Source organism: Solanum lycopersicum, chromosome 9 (assembly GCF_036512215.1).
Source record: "Solanum lycopersicum chromosome 9, SLM_r2.1".
Classification (NCBI taxonomy): domain Eukaryota; kingdom Viridiplantae; phylum Streptophyta; class Magnoliopsida; order Solanales; family Solanaceae; genus Solanum; species Solanum lycopersicum.
Window position 1 is genome coordinate 64,691,669 of NC_090808.1, and position 18,197 is coordinate 64,709,865.

Genomic DNA, 18,197 nt, shown 5'->3' on the forward strand with positions numbered 1-18,197 from the left:
CATATTAAGACACCAATAATTATCATAGGTTAGTTATAATTTTACTCTTAACTTAAAAGATTATGCAACTCCTCATGAATAATAGACTTATTTTCTGGTTCCAAAAAGCATGCATTATAACTTAGTAGTACTAAAAAGTTTCTAGAATTAAATGATAACATATTAGGAAAAAAATTATTGCCTTTTGTGATTTGTTAAAATGGACAAGTAAATAAGGACAAATATAAAAGGAAACAAATAAATATGAACAGAGAGAATAGCAAGTATGTTGACTAACACTTTGTTTGGATCATTGTTACCCATTGTTTCATAATGTATTGTATTGTACTGAATTGTATGATAGATACAATGTTTGGTTAGATTGTATTGTTTGTTGTTGCTTAGTAACATTTTAATTGTTTTGGTTTAATTGTATCGTATTGTATTGTAATTTATAAAATTACTTAACTATTCTTAATTATTCTAGGGTAGGAGGTTTGACTAGATTTAAATAATTAAGGTAAATGGTAAAATAGTATTTTGAAATATTATGTAAAGATTTAATTGAAAAAGAAATTAAGGAACAATGAGAATACACCAAATCGATTGTTCTATAAAATAAGAGTTTCCATTGTTACGTAACAAAGAAAATTAACAATACAATACAATACATTTTAAGTAACAATCAAAACAAACACTATAGATATAGTAACAATACAATACAATATAATGGATAACAATGATCCAAACATAGTGTAATAGCTAGACTCGACTAATATAATCTAACAAGTTACCAACAGATGATTTAGATTCGTCACTTTTAATTGGATATATTTTATTTATTAAATTTATGAAAATGGATAAACATCTTATTGAAAGCATTATTTTCGATTCTCGAAAAAAAAAAGCATTATTTTCAGAAAATAGGTAACACAATACACAAATTTATATCAAATCTCGAGTGAGAAATAAATAAACAAAGTTAACAAAGAAATATCGTAAAGGTCATCAAGATATATACATTGATTATCAAAAGATATGGTGCGGAATTGCGGGGATATGATTGTTTCATCCTTAATTTAAAGTTTTAAATTTTTGCGCTAGATATTTAAAAATCTTCTATAAAAAATAATTTTCACTAATAATTTTTATTATATTATATAATACGAATTTGAATTAATTGGATAGCTATGTGGACTGAAAAAGTGATTACATAAATAACCGTTTCCTTCGCAAATTCCAAATAAGTTACCCAATTATTCTCTCTTCTCTCTCATTCTCTTTGTTTTCCATCTTCACCAATTCACCAAACCCTAATCTCAAGCAATCACCTGTAACTATTTTCCATCACCTCATTATTAATTGTGAAATTCGCCGATTCTTCCGATCCAAAACGGAGTCTTTCGATCTCTTTTTTCTTGCGATATTAAGGTAATTACCCTTTTTTTCCACTTAGATCTTTATCTACTTTAGTTTATCGTTTGATTGATAATCATACCTTTAAATTTTTGATTCTTGAGGATCTATGTGATATGTAGCTTTGACGAGGCTTTTTTTCTTGCAAGATTGGTACTTTCTTTGATAGTTTTGGTATTTCTAATATATGTTTATGAGTTAATTCAAATTTTCGTTTTGGATGATGATAATATCCTTAAGTTTATGAATTTGAGTAATTTTTGCGGTTGGGTGAGTTTTTTGGGAAAAAATGGAACTTGAATTTTTTTGGGATTTTTTCGGAGTATTCAGGATTACTTGTTTGGGTCGATTGGTGGGTTTTGTTTATTTCTTTATTTTTTGTGAATTATAAACTAAATTTGATGTGGAGTGAGGTGTTTTTTCCTGCTAATGAAATTCTGATGATTGATTGTTGTTTCATGAGATTATAGAAAAAAAAATCATTGTTGTCTGTTTCATGGTATTTATGAAAATTAATTTGAGCTTACTCGTATTGTAGTTCTATGTGAGTCTAGTTTTATTTAGGATACAAAAGGTTCAGCTATCATGTTTGAGGGCTGATGAACTTGGCTTTGTGTTAGTTAATGGATTGTAGATGGAAATGGCTCTGTGGTAAGGACTTAATTTTTTTGCTCTATTTGAGTTTGTTTGAAAAAACTGTAATTTTAGTAAGAAAGTTTGTCTCTCTATGCTTGAAGAGATTAAGACTATATGTTAGTATGCTGAGAATAACAGATTGAATATCTGTTTCTTTCTTTGGAGAAATTGATGCAATTTAGTTTGTACTGATATTTGTTTTTGAACTTAACAGGAACCATGGCTCTCGCCCAGACCTACTTTTCACAGGGTGGCCCTTTTCGTGGAGACTCCAGGTCTTTTTATGGCAGGAACCAGAGTAGAGGAATGGTCCATTCCTCCGCTTACAACAATTATAACACTGTTGATACCCATTTTTTCAACTCTAATAGTTCCCATGACGTGGGTAGAAATTTTAGCGAGTATAGCTACGGTTATGATAATCTCATAAAGCCTGAGGCTGAACCTTCTTCGAAGAGGAGGAGGTGCTCAACTTCTGGTTGGGAAAGCAGTGGCAGGTACTCTCAAGCACCCTATGCATGTAATGATGTTCCTTCAAAGCGACAAAGCACATGCTATAACGTGCCTTTAAGGAATTCCAGAGCTTATGATGATGCCTATCCAGTCCGTAACAATAATTCTGCCACTACTTCTAAACCTCGTTCTGATGCAAGCGCACCCACATGTTCGAAGCGTGACCGCTCATGGCTTGAAGATACTGAAACTGATAATATCTTTATGTCCAAAGAGGAAATTGAGAAATGCTCTCCATCCAGGAAAGATGGTATTGATGCAATGCATGAAGCACATCTTCGATACTCATATTGTGCTTTCCTTCAGAACCTTGGAATTCGCTTGGACCTGTAAGTTTCCGTTTGGGGCTTAAATTCATTGTATCTTACACAAGTTTGAAAACTTTACTTCAAACAGGCTCTTAAGCTTTTGGGGTACTTGTCTTCTCCTAGTTTTATCAGGAGGATTGCTAGCATAAGTTACTTGTTCCTATGAATTTATTTTCCGATGGAACTAATTTTTGTTTGTACCTTCTTGCAGGCCACAGACCACTATAGGAACTGCCATGGTTCTGTGTCACCGCTTCTTTGTGAGGCGATCACATGCATGTCATGACAGATTTGTAAGTGCATTGTTTTATGCGCTAAAATCTGCTATATTTTTTATCTTCTGAACTTTCCGCTTCATTATGTTAAATGCTTGGCTAATTGTTAGTATTTTTTCTATGTATGCAGTTGATTGCTACTGCTGCTCTCTTTCTTGCGGCAAAGTCAGAAGAGACTGCACGGCCTCTCAACAATGTTCTGAAGGCCTCATGTGAAATTTTTCACAAGCAGGATCTTGCAGTTCTTTCATATTTTCTACCCGTGGTTAGGATTTATGCTTTGTCTTTGTGCATTATTGATCATCCAAATATTCTTCGTATGGCAAGATTGTGAAGCTCTTAGCATACTTCTTATCCATTTAAATGATGTTTTTCTGCAGGACTGGTTTGAGCAGTACCGTGAACGCATTACTGAGGCTGAACAGATGATATTGACCACTCTAAATTTTGAACTGACTGTCCAACATCCATATGAATCTCTTACGTCCACCCTTGAAAAATTAGGGCTCTCTGAAACGGTGTTGGTGAATCTGGCACTACATCTTGTCAGTGAAGGGTAAGTTTGTTAACCTCTATATGATTGATAATTTGCCTCTGGAATCGAAGTTGATTTCTGTTGGAGCGTTGCATTTTATTTTGGTATTATAGCTTCTTTTCCAGAGGTCGTAGATTCGCAACCAAAATGATCTAAAGTGATTCAATATTTCGTGGTATCTGGATGACAAGTTCTTATCCAACTTATTACTCATTTTAGGTCTACAACTGCTTGTAACTCGTGTAAATATGGTTTTTCTCTCCCTTGACTGCTCTAGCTACTCTGGCCGGTGATATTGATCTTTTGGATTGCCATATAATTGCAGGGTCTATAGAAGGATTAGCTTGCTCTCCTGTATGATATTTGCTGGCGGTTGATATGCTGTACATCAAATGTTTTGTTTTACAGTCTGAAGTTAAAACTAGCCACTTCTTGTGGATGCTTTTCCATGCCGACATCTTAGTAGTATGGCCATTGACCTAGAAGAATGTCAAAGATGCTCCAGAAGTCTGCTATATGATACTTTATGTTTTTCATGTTCAAATGATGTGGAGTCCTCATGCACTTACTTTCTTCATGTAGCCTATTCCACAGGTTGTCCGCGTAGGATGCTAGTGATTTGGACCGGGAACTCTTTAAGGGTTGGTGGTGTTTTTTCGACACCCCAATGGTGGGTATGGGTAGTCCAGGTTCTGAACTGGTCAATACAGGTTTTAGAAGTACTCTTCTTGTTGGAACAAAGAAACTATTCCTTAAGCATGGTATAAAAAAGAGTAACATCTTGAAGGTATAGTAACCTTTGTGGCAGAGCAGGACTGAACAGACTACTGTTTTCCCAAATTATGGTGCCTCTGTTTTTAGTAGTTTTGGTACCATTTCTTCTTTACTCCTCGACAGCATGTAATTACCCGACCCCTATTAATGAAGTGTGCCATGATCTGGGGCTTGCTGTTTTGGTTCCCAGACTCTATTAGCTGCTCCCAATCCTTCCTTTTTGAATAGAAGAAGAAGAAATTACCAGAAGTTTTTCCTACTTCTCTTCTTGATTATGTTGATCTTTTTTCCTTCAGCTACTAGTCCCATGCTGAATCCAGCTTTTCGAGTTCTTCTGGTAGGATAATATTCATTGTCCAACTGACAGATGTATTAACATTTAGACCTGCATCTGAGTAGGCGCTGCTCTATTCCCTTACAATTAGGGTGAATTGAATAATGAGGCTTGATTTCTATCTTTTCCCTGGTTCTGTTCTTCTTGATCTCTGAAAAGACATTAGACTATGCATTATTTTCCATTTGGACACGTGACTAACTCCGATGGACAAGCTTGGTTTGTGTCGACGGAGCACATGTTGGAGGACCTAATCTCCCTCCTCTTCCATGCCTTGCTGCTGTATGCTAGCGCCAGATATTGGTAGTCTGTCTCTATGTGCTAGGTTACTGCACTTAAGTGGCAATGATTCGTACCTGGGAGTCAATTAGTGGTGTTAAATGCTAGTATTTTAGCTCTTCTGGTTGCTTGATGGAACTCTAAATTGGAAGTCCTCCTATAAAAAAGTACACATACACCGGCTCGGATCCCCTCTACAGCATTTTAATTCTCAAAAAAAAAGTATACTTGTACTGGCAAAGATGGTTGACAAAATTGCCGAGGTCAAGTAGTATTATTGAAAGGAAGTGTTACTGCAGTTTTACTCAACTACTTGGTAACTTAAAATCAATGTCCCAAGTTTTATTTTATTATATATACCCGCAACACACAACAAAAGAAGTCACTATATTACTTATATAAGGTAATTGATATTTATATATATATTATATTACTTTTTTTTTCTTGGTTTCAAGTTTGTTGTTCAGAGCAGAGACATTCTCTTAAGGTTCTTATGGCAAGGCCTTGTAATGCATAGAGAAAATTGCCGTGGTGAGGTGGAGCTCTAATGTGTAAAATTTACTCATTAAATATTTTGCACCTTTTTACTATCTAATATATGTACCTACCAAATTTTTTTTAATTAAGTGTGAGCACCATAGTGGCTAGAAAGCATTTTTTATGCTTATCAATCTTTGCGGGTGAAGATTCTTACAAATCTATATACACTCCCTCCCTATATGTAATACTACACACACACATATACTTCATAAAAAAAACCTACATAGGTATAAGGTGCACAACACACACATATATACACTCCCTTATATACACTCCCTCCCTATATGTAATACTACACACACATATACTTCATAAAAAAAAACTACATAGGTATAAGGTGCACAACACGTGTTATAGTGTTATTCCCAATGAGGAGCCCTCACTCCTCGCGCTGTCTTATCCTTTTGGTTTGGTTAGTGGATTGGGTAGCATATTTTCCAAAGATTGTAGGATGCCGCGTAGCCAGAGAAGTTCACTTGGGAAAAATGTTCTACTTATTGGTAAATATCGTAGTTGTACTGGACATGTTAGTGTCTTCCTAACATCGAGCAGTGGTTAGCCTTAATTGTCGGTTCTGTTTGGGCAAGGAATGGTGGAGTCCCATTTCTGGGCAATTTTGTTAGTTTGTGCATGGTGGATATGGTAGGAAATTATTTATATGTACTACAGTATGAGTGAAACTAGAAGTGAGGGCCAGAGCTGGCAAGTCCACAAGTTCCATTGTTGTTTATTTGTGGATCATAGTGAAAAAGGAACGCAACAGTTGTTGCTTCTTCTGTCTTTCTATTTTGGTATATGAGGTGCATATATTTTGGGGTAATGCTGCTGCAGCGGAGCTGGGACTATGTGTTGGTGCTCTCTATATGGTACAACATGTTTGTTATATATTTCATTCTCTCTCAACACTGTGCAGAAGAACTCGGTTGCTGCTTTCGTAGTTGGTAAGAGAAAGTTGTCTCGGCTTGCTCTTTTGGCTTTTCCACATGACTCAAAACAATTATTAATGGATCTGTAAATTTATTAGACTTGTATTCTTGTAACTGTGTATTGGCCAATGTGCCTTTTGAGAAGTTTTGGATCCCATGCTGTTCTTGAAATATGGCTATCAAATGATATGGTGTTGCTGCAGATGTTTCCTATCCATTTAGTTTTCAGGGAAGTGACTTTTGTGAAGCATTAATATCTCCTCCTATTCTTAGTCGATTTCCTTTTGCAGGCTCCGAAGTTCACTCTGGCTGCAGTTCAAGCCTTATCAGATTGCTGCTGGGGCTGCATATCTTGCATCAAAATTTCTGAACATGGATTTTGCTTCGCATCATTCTGTCTGGAAAGAGTTTCAAACATCACCAAATGTACTAAGAGGTATACATTTATACATCACAGGACATAATGTAGTTGCTAGTTTTTATTGGCTGCATGTATTTTTATTTATTGAGATCTAGTTTCCTTTTCTGAATCATAGTACCACAAATCCTTTTGGATTGTAGTCTCTCCAGTTTTGACTTCAATTAGGGGGGTTTAATATTCATTGGAAGATAGATTTGAGCTAAGATTTAGATCATGATAATGGTTGGTTTGGGAGTACACCAGACTGATCCATTTAGGTTATTAGGTTATGAACTAATGCATAACATAAAGACAAGTGTCTTGATTGTGTTAACATTTTTGACTCAATGCTTGAAGTCAAATTTTTTGGCATGTTAAATTGCACATTCTACCACTGTTTTCTACATGTATTTCTGTTCCCCTTCTGCTGTTTTAACCCCACTATGAAGGAGCACCATGTTTTGTCCACTTTCGCTATGCTATATAGTTACTGCGAAAATCTGGGTTTTACCTTCAACTGAAACTGACTATCATGCCCAACACAGGATGGAATTGGACCGTTCTAGTTTCATCTAGTTTTTGTGGCTCTTCAAATGGAGAGCTAGACTTGACTTGAAATAAACAGAAACTGATTCTGAATGTCTATCATGAATATTTTGATTGGCTACAATATCAGCCCCAAGGTTCTGTTTATATACAAGGAATTTGCGTTGTATGTGTTGAATCTCCCTTAAAAATGCTATATGTTTTTTATTGCAGATGTTGCACAACAGTTGATGGAGCTCTTTTAGGAGATGACGAGAGACAGCAGTAACATCAGACTCAAAAATGACTATATCAACGTTTTTTCAGTCTTGGCTTGGTAGATGTATTTGTAGATTCTACCATCATGCATAGGATTAATTTGGGGATCAATTCCGTATATAGGTTGGTGGTGGAATTTTTTAGTTTGAAATTATCTGCGGAGGAGTGCCTGTTCATCTAATTGATCATATAGTTAAAGAAATTCATGCTCTGTGTAAATTGTTTCTTCTTCAACTGTTAAAGTGTCCCTTAATTATTGAATCTGATTTTTGGAACATCAGCCTTTAATGGTATTCTTGTTTTAGAATTACGAGCACAATCTCGTGTAATTACCATGTTAGTTTCGAGTTTTTGGTCAACTTGAAGCCTGTTGGCATTTTACGAAAGAGAATGCAGTTATTCTTGGTTGTGAATATCTCAACTTCCATACGTAGTGAAGTATTCTTTCATGGAGAAACAAGCGTTTGCGACTGCTGAATTAATAATTTGCACAAGACAGATATGTTGTACTGTACTATATTCTGTTATTTGTAGTTAAAACGTTCGAGTAGATTGTAAATGTGAATTATTAACACATTTAATTTTGGTTTGTCTGTATGTCAATGCAAGGGAAATTTTTACCTATAGCAATTTAAAAATAATGAATTACCCTCCATAGTTATAATTACAATTTGTAGCTACGAGACTAGGAGAGAGGCAAGAGAGGGGGGAAAAGAGTGGAAGGTGAATTGTATATGTATATTGGTTAGATAATTGTATATTATAAATATGTATTTGTACATATGACAAGAGAGATTGGGAGAGGGACGACATAGGCGAGCGAGACTGGGAGAGAGAGGAGAGATGCGAGCGAGATCGAGAGAGCGAGGAGAGAGGCGAACGAGATTAGAAAATTGTATATACATTTGTATAAATGGCAAGGGAGATTGGGAGAGGGAGGAGAGAGGCGAGCGAGATTGACAGAGGGAGGAGAGAGTCGAGCGAGAGAGGGCAGAGAGGGGGAGAGAGGTGAATTGTATATATATATAGGTTAAAAATTTGTAGAGTATACATATTTATTTGTATATCGTGACGAATTATACATATACAATATGCCTAATTATACAAATTCGAAATTAATCCACGTAATTAGTGTATAATGTTAGTCGCGAATGATAATTATAGCAAACTATAGCTATGGAGAGTAATTAAATAGTATAAGTTTGCTAAGCCGCGTATTTTCTCCTTAAAATGTATTAATAGTTTTATATATTGAATTATAAACAATCATTGAAAAAAGTATCAACAAATTAAGAAGGTGACACCTCTATGCCCTTTGGTCAGCTTGAGAGCAATAATCAGTCAATTTGTTTCCACTTCGCAATTTTTAAATATTTTTTCTGCTAATTCTAGTCTCATTTGACGTTGTATAGTTTTATAAAGATTTGATGAGTCTGAAATTAAAAGGGTAAAATAAAAATTATCAAAAATTTAAAAAGGCATATTAATTTTATAAAATAAGTTCTAAACTAAAATTATGTCTAATGCTTCGTTCAATATTTTTATTGTATGGGATATGCCCTTTTGAATTTAGATGGTGTTATTAATATTTATTTTTATCTTCCTTGCGCAAGGAAAATAAAACAACTAGAATGCATATAAATTATGTTTTGATTAGTTATATTGAAAAATTACCTATGATTTATGTACATTTTACCTCCACGCTACGTCTTTTCAGTTTTCACATTTATTTTCCAACCAAATTGGCGTAGCATTCAGCAAACCAGTTGAAGCAACCTTAATAATGCCATTGATTGTTGGTAGACCAAATTGACTATACACACTTTTACGTGGCTATATCATTAAATGTTCACTACTACTTTTGCTTTATTAATTTGGTTTTATGCCAAACCTATGAAAGTATCTATCTACTTTCCCTTTTTTTTTTTTTTTTTCATATTATTGATTATAGTAGATAAAGACTTTGTTTTTTTTTTTTTAATACCGTTTTCAATATTTATATTAAAATATGATTAGTCAATTATAATTGAAATTGCATTGAAAAAATTTATATTAGAGGTAAAATAATAGAAGGACTCGAATACGAGACCTCTTGATTAAGGATAAAGGAGTAATTGTCAGTTGCCACTCCATCTCAATCTTTGTTGGTAGATAAAGACATGTTATCATCAAATATTATAGTGGAGATTAATTAGAATTGGTTTTAATTAGAGTTCCGCTATGAAATTGTCTTAGTGAAAGGCTACATCCTAAAATGAAAATTTTCAATAAATTGAAATTAGTCAAATTTTTAAAATATGGAATATCGATAAGTAAATTCCAAGTTTATTATATTTTTCCCACCACCTATGACAACCCTATTCTGTTTTTTAATAGTATTTTCCTAGATTGCAATGAATATTCTTGTGATGATACATTTTTTACTTATTGACGTAGAATTTTCATTAAAAAGGTTTAAAATATAAGAAGTTCAATATATATATATATATATAGTACTCCGTCCGTTTAAAAAAATGATCGAATTTAACTTGAAACGGAGTTTAAAAAAATAAAAGGAACTTTTTAATCTTGTGATTCTAAATTAAAGTTATGCTTAATGTACCAAAAATGTCTTTAATCCTATGGCCTTAAACATATCACGTGGAAAGTTAAAATTAACATGTTGCTAAAAACGGAAAATGATCATTTTGGAACAGGCTAAAAGTAAAACTAAGTCATTTTTTTTAAACAGAGAACATAATTTTCTGTTGAAGAACGTTACTAGTCCCGCCCTACTTACCAAACACTAGAAAATTTTTAGAAAGACAATTTATGTTTCAAACCAAACACACCACCCTATACAACAAAAATATTGAAATTGAACACGAGTTAAAAGACCCTTGGAAGTATAGTTTTCCCACAGATATTTCATGAGCACAATATCAACACAAACAAGGCATGAAATCACGAAGAGTTTGGAACTTATTCTATCCTACTTATTTTTTTCCGCAAATAACTCCTTTTTAAGATTAAAATGAGCCAAAAAAATATGTACGAGAAGTCGATAACAAAGTCATCATACAAAATTAATTGTTACATAAAATAAAAAAATTAACGTAACATTATATTTAAACTAGCAACCCAAACAGTAACAAGCATTTGTAGTTGCATTCTTAACCAGCAAATTTTTGGTGGGAAAAACAATACAATCACCAGCGACGTCGTTTAAACTGATGGATTCTAAAGCTGAACGTCGTTTTCGAACTATTCAAAACCAACTCGCTTCCACCACCGCCGGCGATCAGGATCAACCGTCACTTCTCCGCCGTAGAAATGCCGCCGGCAAATTCTTCTCCGGTATTCTTGCCCACTGATAATGCAGCTACATATTCATTTCATTTTATACATATCCATGTTTGTTTCAGTTTATTAGTTGGTGATCAAACTAACTTGTTTTCGGTTTGTTTGCTAATTATTGAACTTTCACTAGAGCAAGGATTTAGTAATACGCTCCCCGAGGAACTGAAGACAGGAAAATGGAATGTGTACAGGTTAAAAAAGTTAGTTCAAACTCTTCTATGTATTCTAAAGCACAACTGAGGTTTAATTCTTCTTAAATGCAGATCTTCTCGCTCTCCGTTGAAGCTTGTTAGTAGATTTGCACATCATCCTGAAATTGGTACCTTACATGACAATTTCGTGTGAGCAGCGAAATCGACTCTGCATTTACCTATAACTTTCAAAGAAGATTCACCATAATTTGAATTGTTTTTTTTAATTCTGATTTGTTTGTCTGGTTAGGCGCTCGGTTAAGGCGTCTCCAGATTGCAAATACTTAGGATCACGAGTTCGAGAAGATGGAACTGTAGGACAGTATGTAATTAGCCATTGGAAGCCTGTAATTGAGTTTATGATTTATCTTCAAGGGATATTCATCCAATGTAAAATACTCTACAGGTACAAATGGATGACATACGGGGAGGCAGGTACTGCACGGTCAGCGATTGGTTCTGCACTAGTTTGTCATAAGATAACAAAGGTAACTTACTTTCTCAGCTTTTTAAATCATTTTGGAAGGATTTCAGTTCTCTTTCTTAATCTCCTTGTTCAGTTTTAGGAACAATTGAAGTTGATATTTTCTGTTTATGTACTGATTATTTTGTTTCCTTCGGTTCTTGGCAGGGATCTTGTGTTGGTTTGTATTTCATGAATCGACCAGAATGGCTGATAGTCGACCATGCCTGCTCTGCATATTCATATATTTCTGTTCCTTTATATGATTCTCTTGGTTGGTAATCAGACATTATTGGGATAAAAGTCATTTAAGATCTTACAACATTGCTAAAACTCCTAAGCCATAAAATTTGTAGGTCCAGAAGCTGTAAAATATATTGCAAACCACGCAGCAACTGAAGCTATATTTTGTGTGCCAGAAACAATAAATCATGTGAGTTTACTTTCAAGTTCTATTGAGATGACATGGGAGTGGAAGAAGAAAGCAGTTTCAATTATAGGCTTTAGAGAATATTGGAACACAATTTTTTTACTTGCTACAATTGTGGCATTTGGATTGAGAACCTGATGTTTCGGATCTACTTTCGACTGGCCATATTTTGTATATGCTCTTCCTGACCATTTAAAAGAACATAATATCCTGACTATTTAAAAGAGCCTAACTTCCCAACTTCATAGGTGGATTATATATTTTTAAAGAACTTTTGAAAACATTAACATTCTGGAATTTGGCTAGCATCACGTGGGGAAATAGAAAGAGATGTACTCGATAGATCACCTTTCTCTTCTCTACATTGCGTTCCTTGAAGTCACTGTTGAGGTTCTTATTTATGGCATTAGTCTTCAAATTGCAGTTGCTTCGCTTCTTATCGGAGATTCCTTCTCTGCATTTAATTGTGGTATGCAACACTGTCCCATTGTGGTGATCGAAATGGTGCTTAACTATGATGTTGGCGGGTGCAATTTATCTGTCCTCATCTGGCTTGGGTATGGTGTAGGTAGTTGGAGCTGTAGATGGGAGATTTCCATCACTTCCATCATCATATGGGGTGGAGATCATATCATATTCAAAACTACTTAGTCAGGTATGTATACTAAAAGTCGTATTTTCATGGTACGATCAGTTTTAGATTTTGTGCCAAGTTGGAATGAGAAGATGCAGGGATGTGAACTTAGTATTTGTGCTGCGTATGATCTTTCACATATCTCAGTTAATGACATGGGTGGAGTTATGAGAGATATATCCTTAAGTGTAATTTCATTAGCAGCACTACTATGTTTGTACTTCACTACTTGATTGTTAAGGTTTCATAGTATTAGTGAATGGTTCTCTTTCAGGGTCTCAGCAATCTTCAGCCCTTTTGCCCACCAAAACCTGAGGCTGTTGCTACAATATGCTATACGAGTGGTACTACTGGGACCCCAAAGGTACAGAAGATTATTATCTACTCAATTCTAAATGCTATTGCTTTTCAGAACTGAAGCAGATTGTGTTGCTTTTATCAAAACTGATAGGGTGCTGTTTTGACCCATGCAAACGTGATTGCAAACGTCGCTGGTGTGAGTATCGGCATCACACTGTACTCTTCAGATATGTGAGTACTAATTATTATAATACCAACCAAAAATCAGCATGAATCGCCTTTTTATTAAAAAAGTTCAGGAGTTAAATATCTCTTACATTCAGTTGAAGCTTTCTATAGATTTTTCTGAAACTTTTATCTGAATTTTAATAGTTACATCTCATATCTTCCGCTGGCACATATATATGAGAGGACTAACCAAGTGTTGCTGGTCTATTTTGGAGGAGCTTCTGGATTCTATCAGGGAGTATGAGACTTAACCTAGAATGCTTTCTGGATTTTCTTGTAGCAGTCCTTTCATGAACCATGTTTGTCAAGCCTATGGATTATTCTAGCTCGAATGCATCCAAAACTGTAAATTATTCTTGTTGCTTAATTTTTTCGACATGTATTTGTTCAAACAATGGCTTGCTTGAAATCATGAAATACAACTAATACAATCATAGGAACATATCAATGTGCAAGAGATTTAACTTTTAATCAACTTTAAGGGCAATGCCACAAACTTTAGTTGATGGAGGGAAAATGTTCACCTCCTAAGGTCAGGAGGTTTTGTTTGTTGCCAAATGACATTTAGGAGATATTATTAGGCTAAAAGATTTAGAAAATTTTCAGGATTAGTTGTCTACAATATTCTAAGCAATGTCTCTACATTTCTCTAAGGTAATACTGTGTTTAACTTTACTCTGCATTCAGGATAATCTGAAACTAGTGGATGATATAGCTGTATTAAGGCCAACTGTCTTTTGCAGCGTCCCTCGGTTATACAATAGATTATATGCCGGGTAATTGACTTGTGTTGATGCTGATTTGCTATTTGTATTTGTGCTAATTTTAGTTTTATGTGATCCCTCAATTAACTTAGATGCTTCTTTTTGCAGCATTATGAATACTGTGAAGACATTTGGCTCAATCAGAGAGACGATATTTAATTCTGCTTATAATGCGAAGAAGCAAGCAATTTTTAATGGTGAGGTATTCTTACCTCTATCAAGAAATAGATGGCTTCTCCTATGCATGTTGGACCTCTATTTATCTTGTTTGCGTCATCTAATGTTTCTTTAGTATTTATGATTGTTCCCATAGAGGTCTATTAGTATGGAGATGGGCACATTCGTAGTTATGGTTAATAGAGGTCCAAGATGCGTAGCATGTTGAAAATTATGATTACACAGTAGTGACAAGTCAGTGTAATTGTGTTAAACCACTTGTAGTTTGACATAGCCACAAATGCTTCAGCCCTCAATTATACTAGTGAGATAATTCGTTTTTAATTAAAATGCTGCTTGATAGGTTTTGTTTAGGTGCTGATGTGTTATTCTATACAAACTAGCCCCTTTAGTACTTAGTTGATTTTGTGAGCAAACGTATCAGTTCTTTGATATGGACACTTGGCGTCTCCTCAACTGTAAATTCATTTCTCTCTTTTCGGTAAGACGAGAAAGGGGAACACACAACAACAACTACACCCCAAACAAGTTGAGGTCGGCTATATGAATCCTCAATTTAAACTCATGTCATATCATCACCATATAAAACAAAAATGAAAAACGAGGGAACAAAAGGAAGGAACATAACAGAAAAGGGGGAAAGCATTAAACTCCTGAGGCTTTTTGTTTGGACAGGGAAGCCACTCAAGGAGATCAAATGGTGACATCTCCTTTGAAACATTGCTGTAAACTGAAGACTCTGATTCACTTATTGACTATTTTAAGAAAAAGGAAACTTATAAAGTGAAGTACTTTGATGGACAGGAAAGCTGTGATCTGTTCCTGTATTACTGCTCATTTGGTGGTATTAAGGTCTTTGTTTATGAGGTTAGGAATGGCGCATGGCTTATATTTTCCCTAACTAGCTCGCAAAATACAATTTGTGCCTTCTTGTTAGGGTGCTTTTTAGTAAGATAACAGCTTTGGTGCATTTCTAATAGTCTTGACCTTCCAAACAACTCTGTAGGATTGACCTATGAAGAGAACGGAGACACATCTCTTTTTGCTGTGATATATTGTAGATTAATATTTGCTTTTCCAGGAAAAAGTGCATCCCTAATCTGGGATAGATTGGTATTCAACAAAATAAAAGCAAGGCTAGGAGGAAGAGTTCGCTTGATGGTCTCAGGAGCTTCACTATTATCTCCTGATGTTATGGACTTTTTGCGGATGTGAGTCGAACAAACTTCATTAAGTTTCACCAATTATGATCAATTTATGAACATAACAGAGATCAGATACTTCGTTTTGTGTAAATTTAGTTAAGTAGTTTTATTGTTCAGATGCTTTGGTTGTCAAGTAATAGAAGGATATGGAATGACCGAAACCTCTTGCCTTATAAGTAACATGGATCAGAGTGATATCTTATCGGGTCATGTGGGCTCTCCTAATCCTGCATGTGGTTAGTACGACTCCAAGCAAGTTTTTTTTTTCAATTTGTCTTATGCCTGGACAAGGACTAATTATGTTTTCATGTTTTAGAAATAAAGCTTGTTGATGTCCCTGATATGAATTATTCATCTGAAGATCAGCCTAATCCCCGTGGAGAGATTTGTGTAAGAGGACCCATAGTGTTCCAAGGATACTACAAGGATGAAGTACAGACGTAAGGGCATTTCTTTAACTTACTCACCCCTTTGTAGTTTGCATATTAGCAGGGAACTGTCCAAGTTAAATTTTAAAATTATCCAATGACATTGTTCAGGAGAGAAGTGATTGACAAAGATGGATGGTTTCACACCGGAGATATTGGAGCGTGGCTACCTGGTGGCCGCTTAAAGATAATTGATAGGTGAGAGGGTAACTAATAGTACTTGCCTTTCATAGATGGATTATGAAGTAGTAGTAGTTTTTCTCCCTCTTTGTTGCAATCTAGTTTATGTTCCTTGAATATGGAGAGTTAAATAAGATTGCTTCCTTGTAGCTAGAATCCATTTTAATGAAGTTGCACGGTATACGAAGATCATTGGCTACTTGTAGAAAGTCTTATCTTTTGCTATTTGTTTGCAGGAAGAACATTTTCAAGTTAGCACAGGGAGAATATGTAGCTCCGGAAAAAATTGAGAATGTTTATGCAAATAGCAAGTATGTTGCACAGTGCTTTATACATGGTAAGATATGGTGTTGCAGTAACCTCACTACCCCATGTACGACGCCTTTTACTGTACTGTTGTATTCTTTGTCAGGTGACAGCCTGAATTCCTCTCTGGTAGCCATAGTCTGCGTGGACCTGGACATGTTGAAAACATGGGCTATAAATGAAGGCATCAAGGTGACACCCTGAATTCCTCTTACATCTTTAACCTGCTCTCATGAATAACTGCAAAGATTTTATGCTATTTGGTTATGTTGTATCAGTTGTCATAAAGGGAAAGAGATGATAAATATTATAAAAAGATTCATCATAACATAAGGTGGCTGAAAAATATAAGGGAACCAAAAAGATCATTTTCCTTGTGATCATAATTACATCCCTTTTATTTTGGCTCTAGTTTCTTTTCTTTCCGCAATCGTACATGACATTTGAAATGTAACAAATATGCTTTCACTTTTGTAGCATAGGCACTCAAGACGTAATCTGGAATATTAAAATTCAATGTATTATCTGGCTGATGCTTTCCTTATGAAATGTTCATATGGTCATAAAGAGTACCAAACTTCATTAATGAAAATTGTGATGTTTTCATTAGACTTATATAAAGCATTGTAGAGTAAGAAGTAGAGACATAGACTTTCTTTCAAATGTGAAGAGAATTATAAGTATTTGTTAGTATTGTACGTGATTATATTTATCTTGGAGAGAGCAGAATAAAGACGTGAAACAGCTCTGCACTGATCCAAGAGCAAAATTTGCAATATTGAAAGACATGGATACTGTTGGAAAGGAAGCACAGGTAATTTGAATTCCCCTGCAATGACCTTATGTTTTCAACATGTTTCTCATGGAAAACACTTTGCAGTTGAGAGGTTTCGAATTTGCAAAAGCTATCACTTTGGTGCTTGAGCCTTTTTCTATGGAGAATGATCTGCTTACTCCAACGTATAAGGTAAGTGTTGTTCCGCGATTATTAGACAACTAGGGGAAGTCTCCATTTCTCAAATTAGTTTTTTTCTGTGTTCCTTGTCCTTTTTTCAGATAAAAAGGCCACAAGCAAGAACATACTTTGCTAGAGAAATAGCAGACATGTATGCAGAACTCTCAACATCCAACTCTTCTCCAAATAAAATCTTATGAAAGGCAAAAACAAAATATTGTGGTCTTATGCTGTTGAAATATTGTCCATCTCACAATGAACTTATAATATTGACAAGAAGTGTAAAACATTTTTCTTCTGAAGAACCAAAAATACAGCTTGAAAAGCTTTCAATTATATATATTTTGTTCGAGCTGAAAACAATAGATTTTATTGTTCGTACATATTCGTGTACAGTACTCCACTCTCAGGATGCCATCCATTATGTTGTTTTCCTTTCACTGTCTTTACTTTTTTTAATAATTTGCAGAAGATAGGTACGCTTCCTACATATAACACCCTGTATGTACAGTTATCACTTATCTACTATTTCATAACATATCGTGTTGTGCTGTATTGTACTATGATATTTCCGAATGTAATTTTTTTTAATAGCTTATATTGTTTGATGTGAATTAATAACATATTTAGTTTTGGTTATATTTGTAGAATAAATTTACTATTGAAATTTATTGAAAACTAGAAGCAATAAGCAAATTCATTTATCATAATCTCTTAACAAAAATATTATGTATTTTTACTGATCTGTTACATTTTCAAGTCTTTTGTTTCCCACGTATTGAGTCAATGAAAAATTTTAGAAAGAAAAATGAAACCAATCTTTTACCATGTGATACTGCTAAATTCTGTTATAAAATAAAAATACAAAAAAACAACAT

General features: G+C 34.6%; 2 protein-coding genes across 6 annotated transcripts; both read left to right on the forward strand.

The window, feature by feature from the left end:
* Positions 1–1,002: 1,002 nt before the first annotated feature.
* LOC101258485 (putative cyclin-T1-1) lies at positions 1,003–7,994 on the forward strand. Of its 2 annotated transcripts, XR_003248082.2 has the most exons (8): positions 1,003–1,410; positions 2,246–2,873; positions 3,064–3,145; positions 3,258–3,392; positions 3,508–3,683; positions 3,988–6,530; positions 6,806–6,951; positions 7,675–7,994. XR_003248082.2 is itself a non-coding variant. In XM_004247324.5 (7 exons), the coding sequence occupies exons 2-7, from the start codon at positions 2,251–2,253 to the stop codon at positions 7,704–7,706; spliced, it is 1,194 nt and encodes a 397-aa protein (XP_004247372.1). In that variant the 5' UTR covers positions 1,130–1,410; positions 2,246–2,250; the 3' UTR covers positions 7,707–7,994. The 2 variants fall into 2 exon arrangements, 1 of the variants encoding a protein (XP_004247372.1); XM_004247324.5 differs by lacking the exon at positions 3,988–6,530 and having other exon boundaries at positions 1,130–1,410.
* A 2,725-nt stretch (positions 7,995–10,719) lies between these two features.
* LOC101255334 (long chain acyl-CoA synthetase 6, peroxisomal) lies at positions 10,720–17,908 on the forward strand. Of its 4 annotated transcripts, none has more exons than XM_026032965.2 (23): positions 10,720–11,055; positions 11,189–11,258; positions 11,322–11,399; positions 11,500–11,571; positions 11,656–11,737; positions 11,881–11,986; positions 12,069–12,145; positions 12,567–12,611; positions 12,711–12,797; positions 13,051–13,140; positions 13,228–13,307; positions 13,449–13,542; positions 13,992–14,080; positions 14,177–14,265; positions 15,327–15,456; positions 15,568–15,686; positions 15,767–15,890; positions 15,990–16,076; positions 16,295–16,395; positions 16,471–16,556; positions 17,092–17,178; positions 17,245–17,331; positions 17,421–17,908. In XM_026032965.2, exons 1-23 carry the CDS (start codon positions 10,932–10,934, stop codon positions 17,517–17,519), a joined length of 2,103 nt encoding a protein of 700 aa, XP_025888750.2. In that variant the 5' UTR covers positions 10,720–10,931; the 3' UTR covers positions 17,520–17,908. The 4 variants fall into 4 exon arrangements, with proteins under 4 accessions (XP_025888750.2, XP_069145089.1, XP_025888751.2 ...); XM_026032966.2 differs by having other exon boundaries at positions 10,721–11,055; positions 11,189–11,249; XM_069288988.1 differs by lacking the exon at positions 12,567–12,611.
* The last annotated feature ends 289 nt before the right edge of the window (positions 17,909–18,197 follow it).

Excerpts from the sequence above, each read along its gene's own strand:
- LOC101258485 (XM_004247324.5), top strand. The coding sequence starts at position 2,251 with ATGGCTCTCGCCCAGACCTACTTTTCACAGGGTGGCCCTTTTCGTGGA. Across the intron at positions 3,146-3,257 it reads ATGCATGTCATGACAGATTT|TTGATTGCTACTGCTGCTCT; the intron begins GTAAGTGCATTG and ends CTATGTATGCAG. Across the intron at positions 6,952-7,674 it reads ATCACCAAATGTACTAAGAG|ATGTTGCACAACAGTTGATG; the intron begins GTATACATTTAT and ends TTTTTATTGCAG.
- LOC101255334 (XM_026032965.2), top strand. The coding sequence starts at position 10,932 with ATGGATTCTAAAGCTGAACGTCGTTTTCGAACTATTCAAAACCAACTC. Across the intron at positions 12,798-13,050 it reads ATTCAAAACTACTTAGTCAG|GGTCTCAGCAATCTTCAGCC; the intron begins GTATGTATACTA and ends GTTCTCTTTCAG. Across the intron at positions 16,557-17,091 it reads CTATAAATGAAGGCATCAAG|AATAAAGACGTGAAACAGCT; the intron begins GTGACACCCTGA and ends TGGAGAGAGCAG.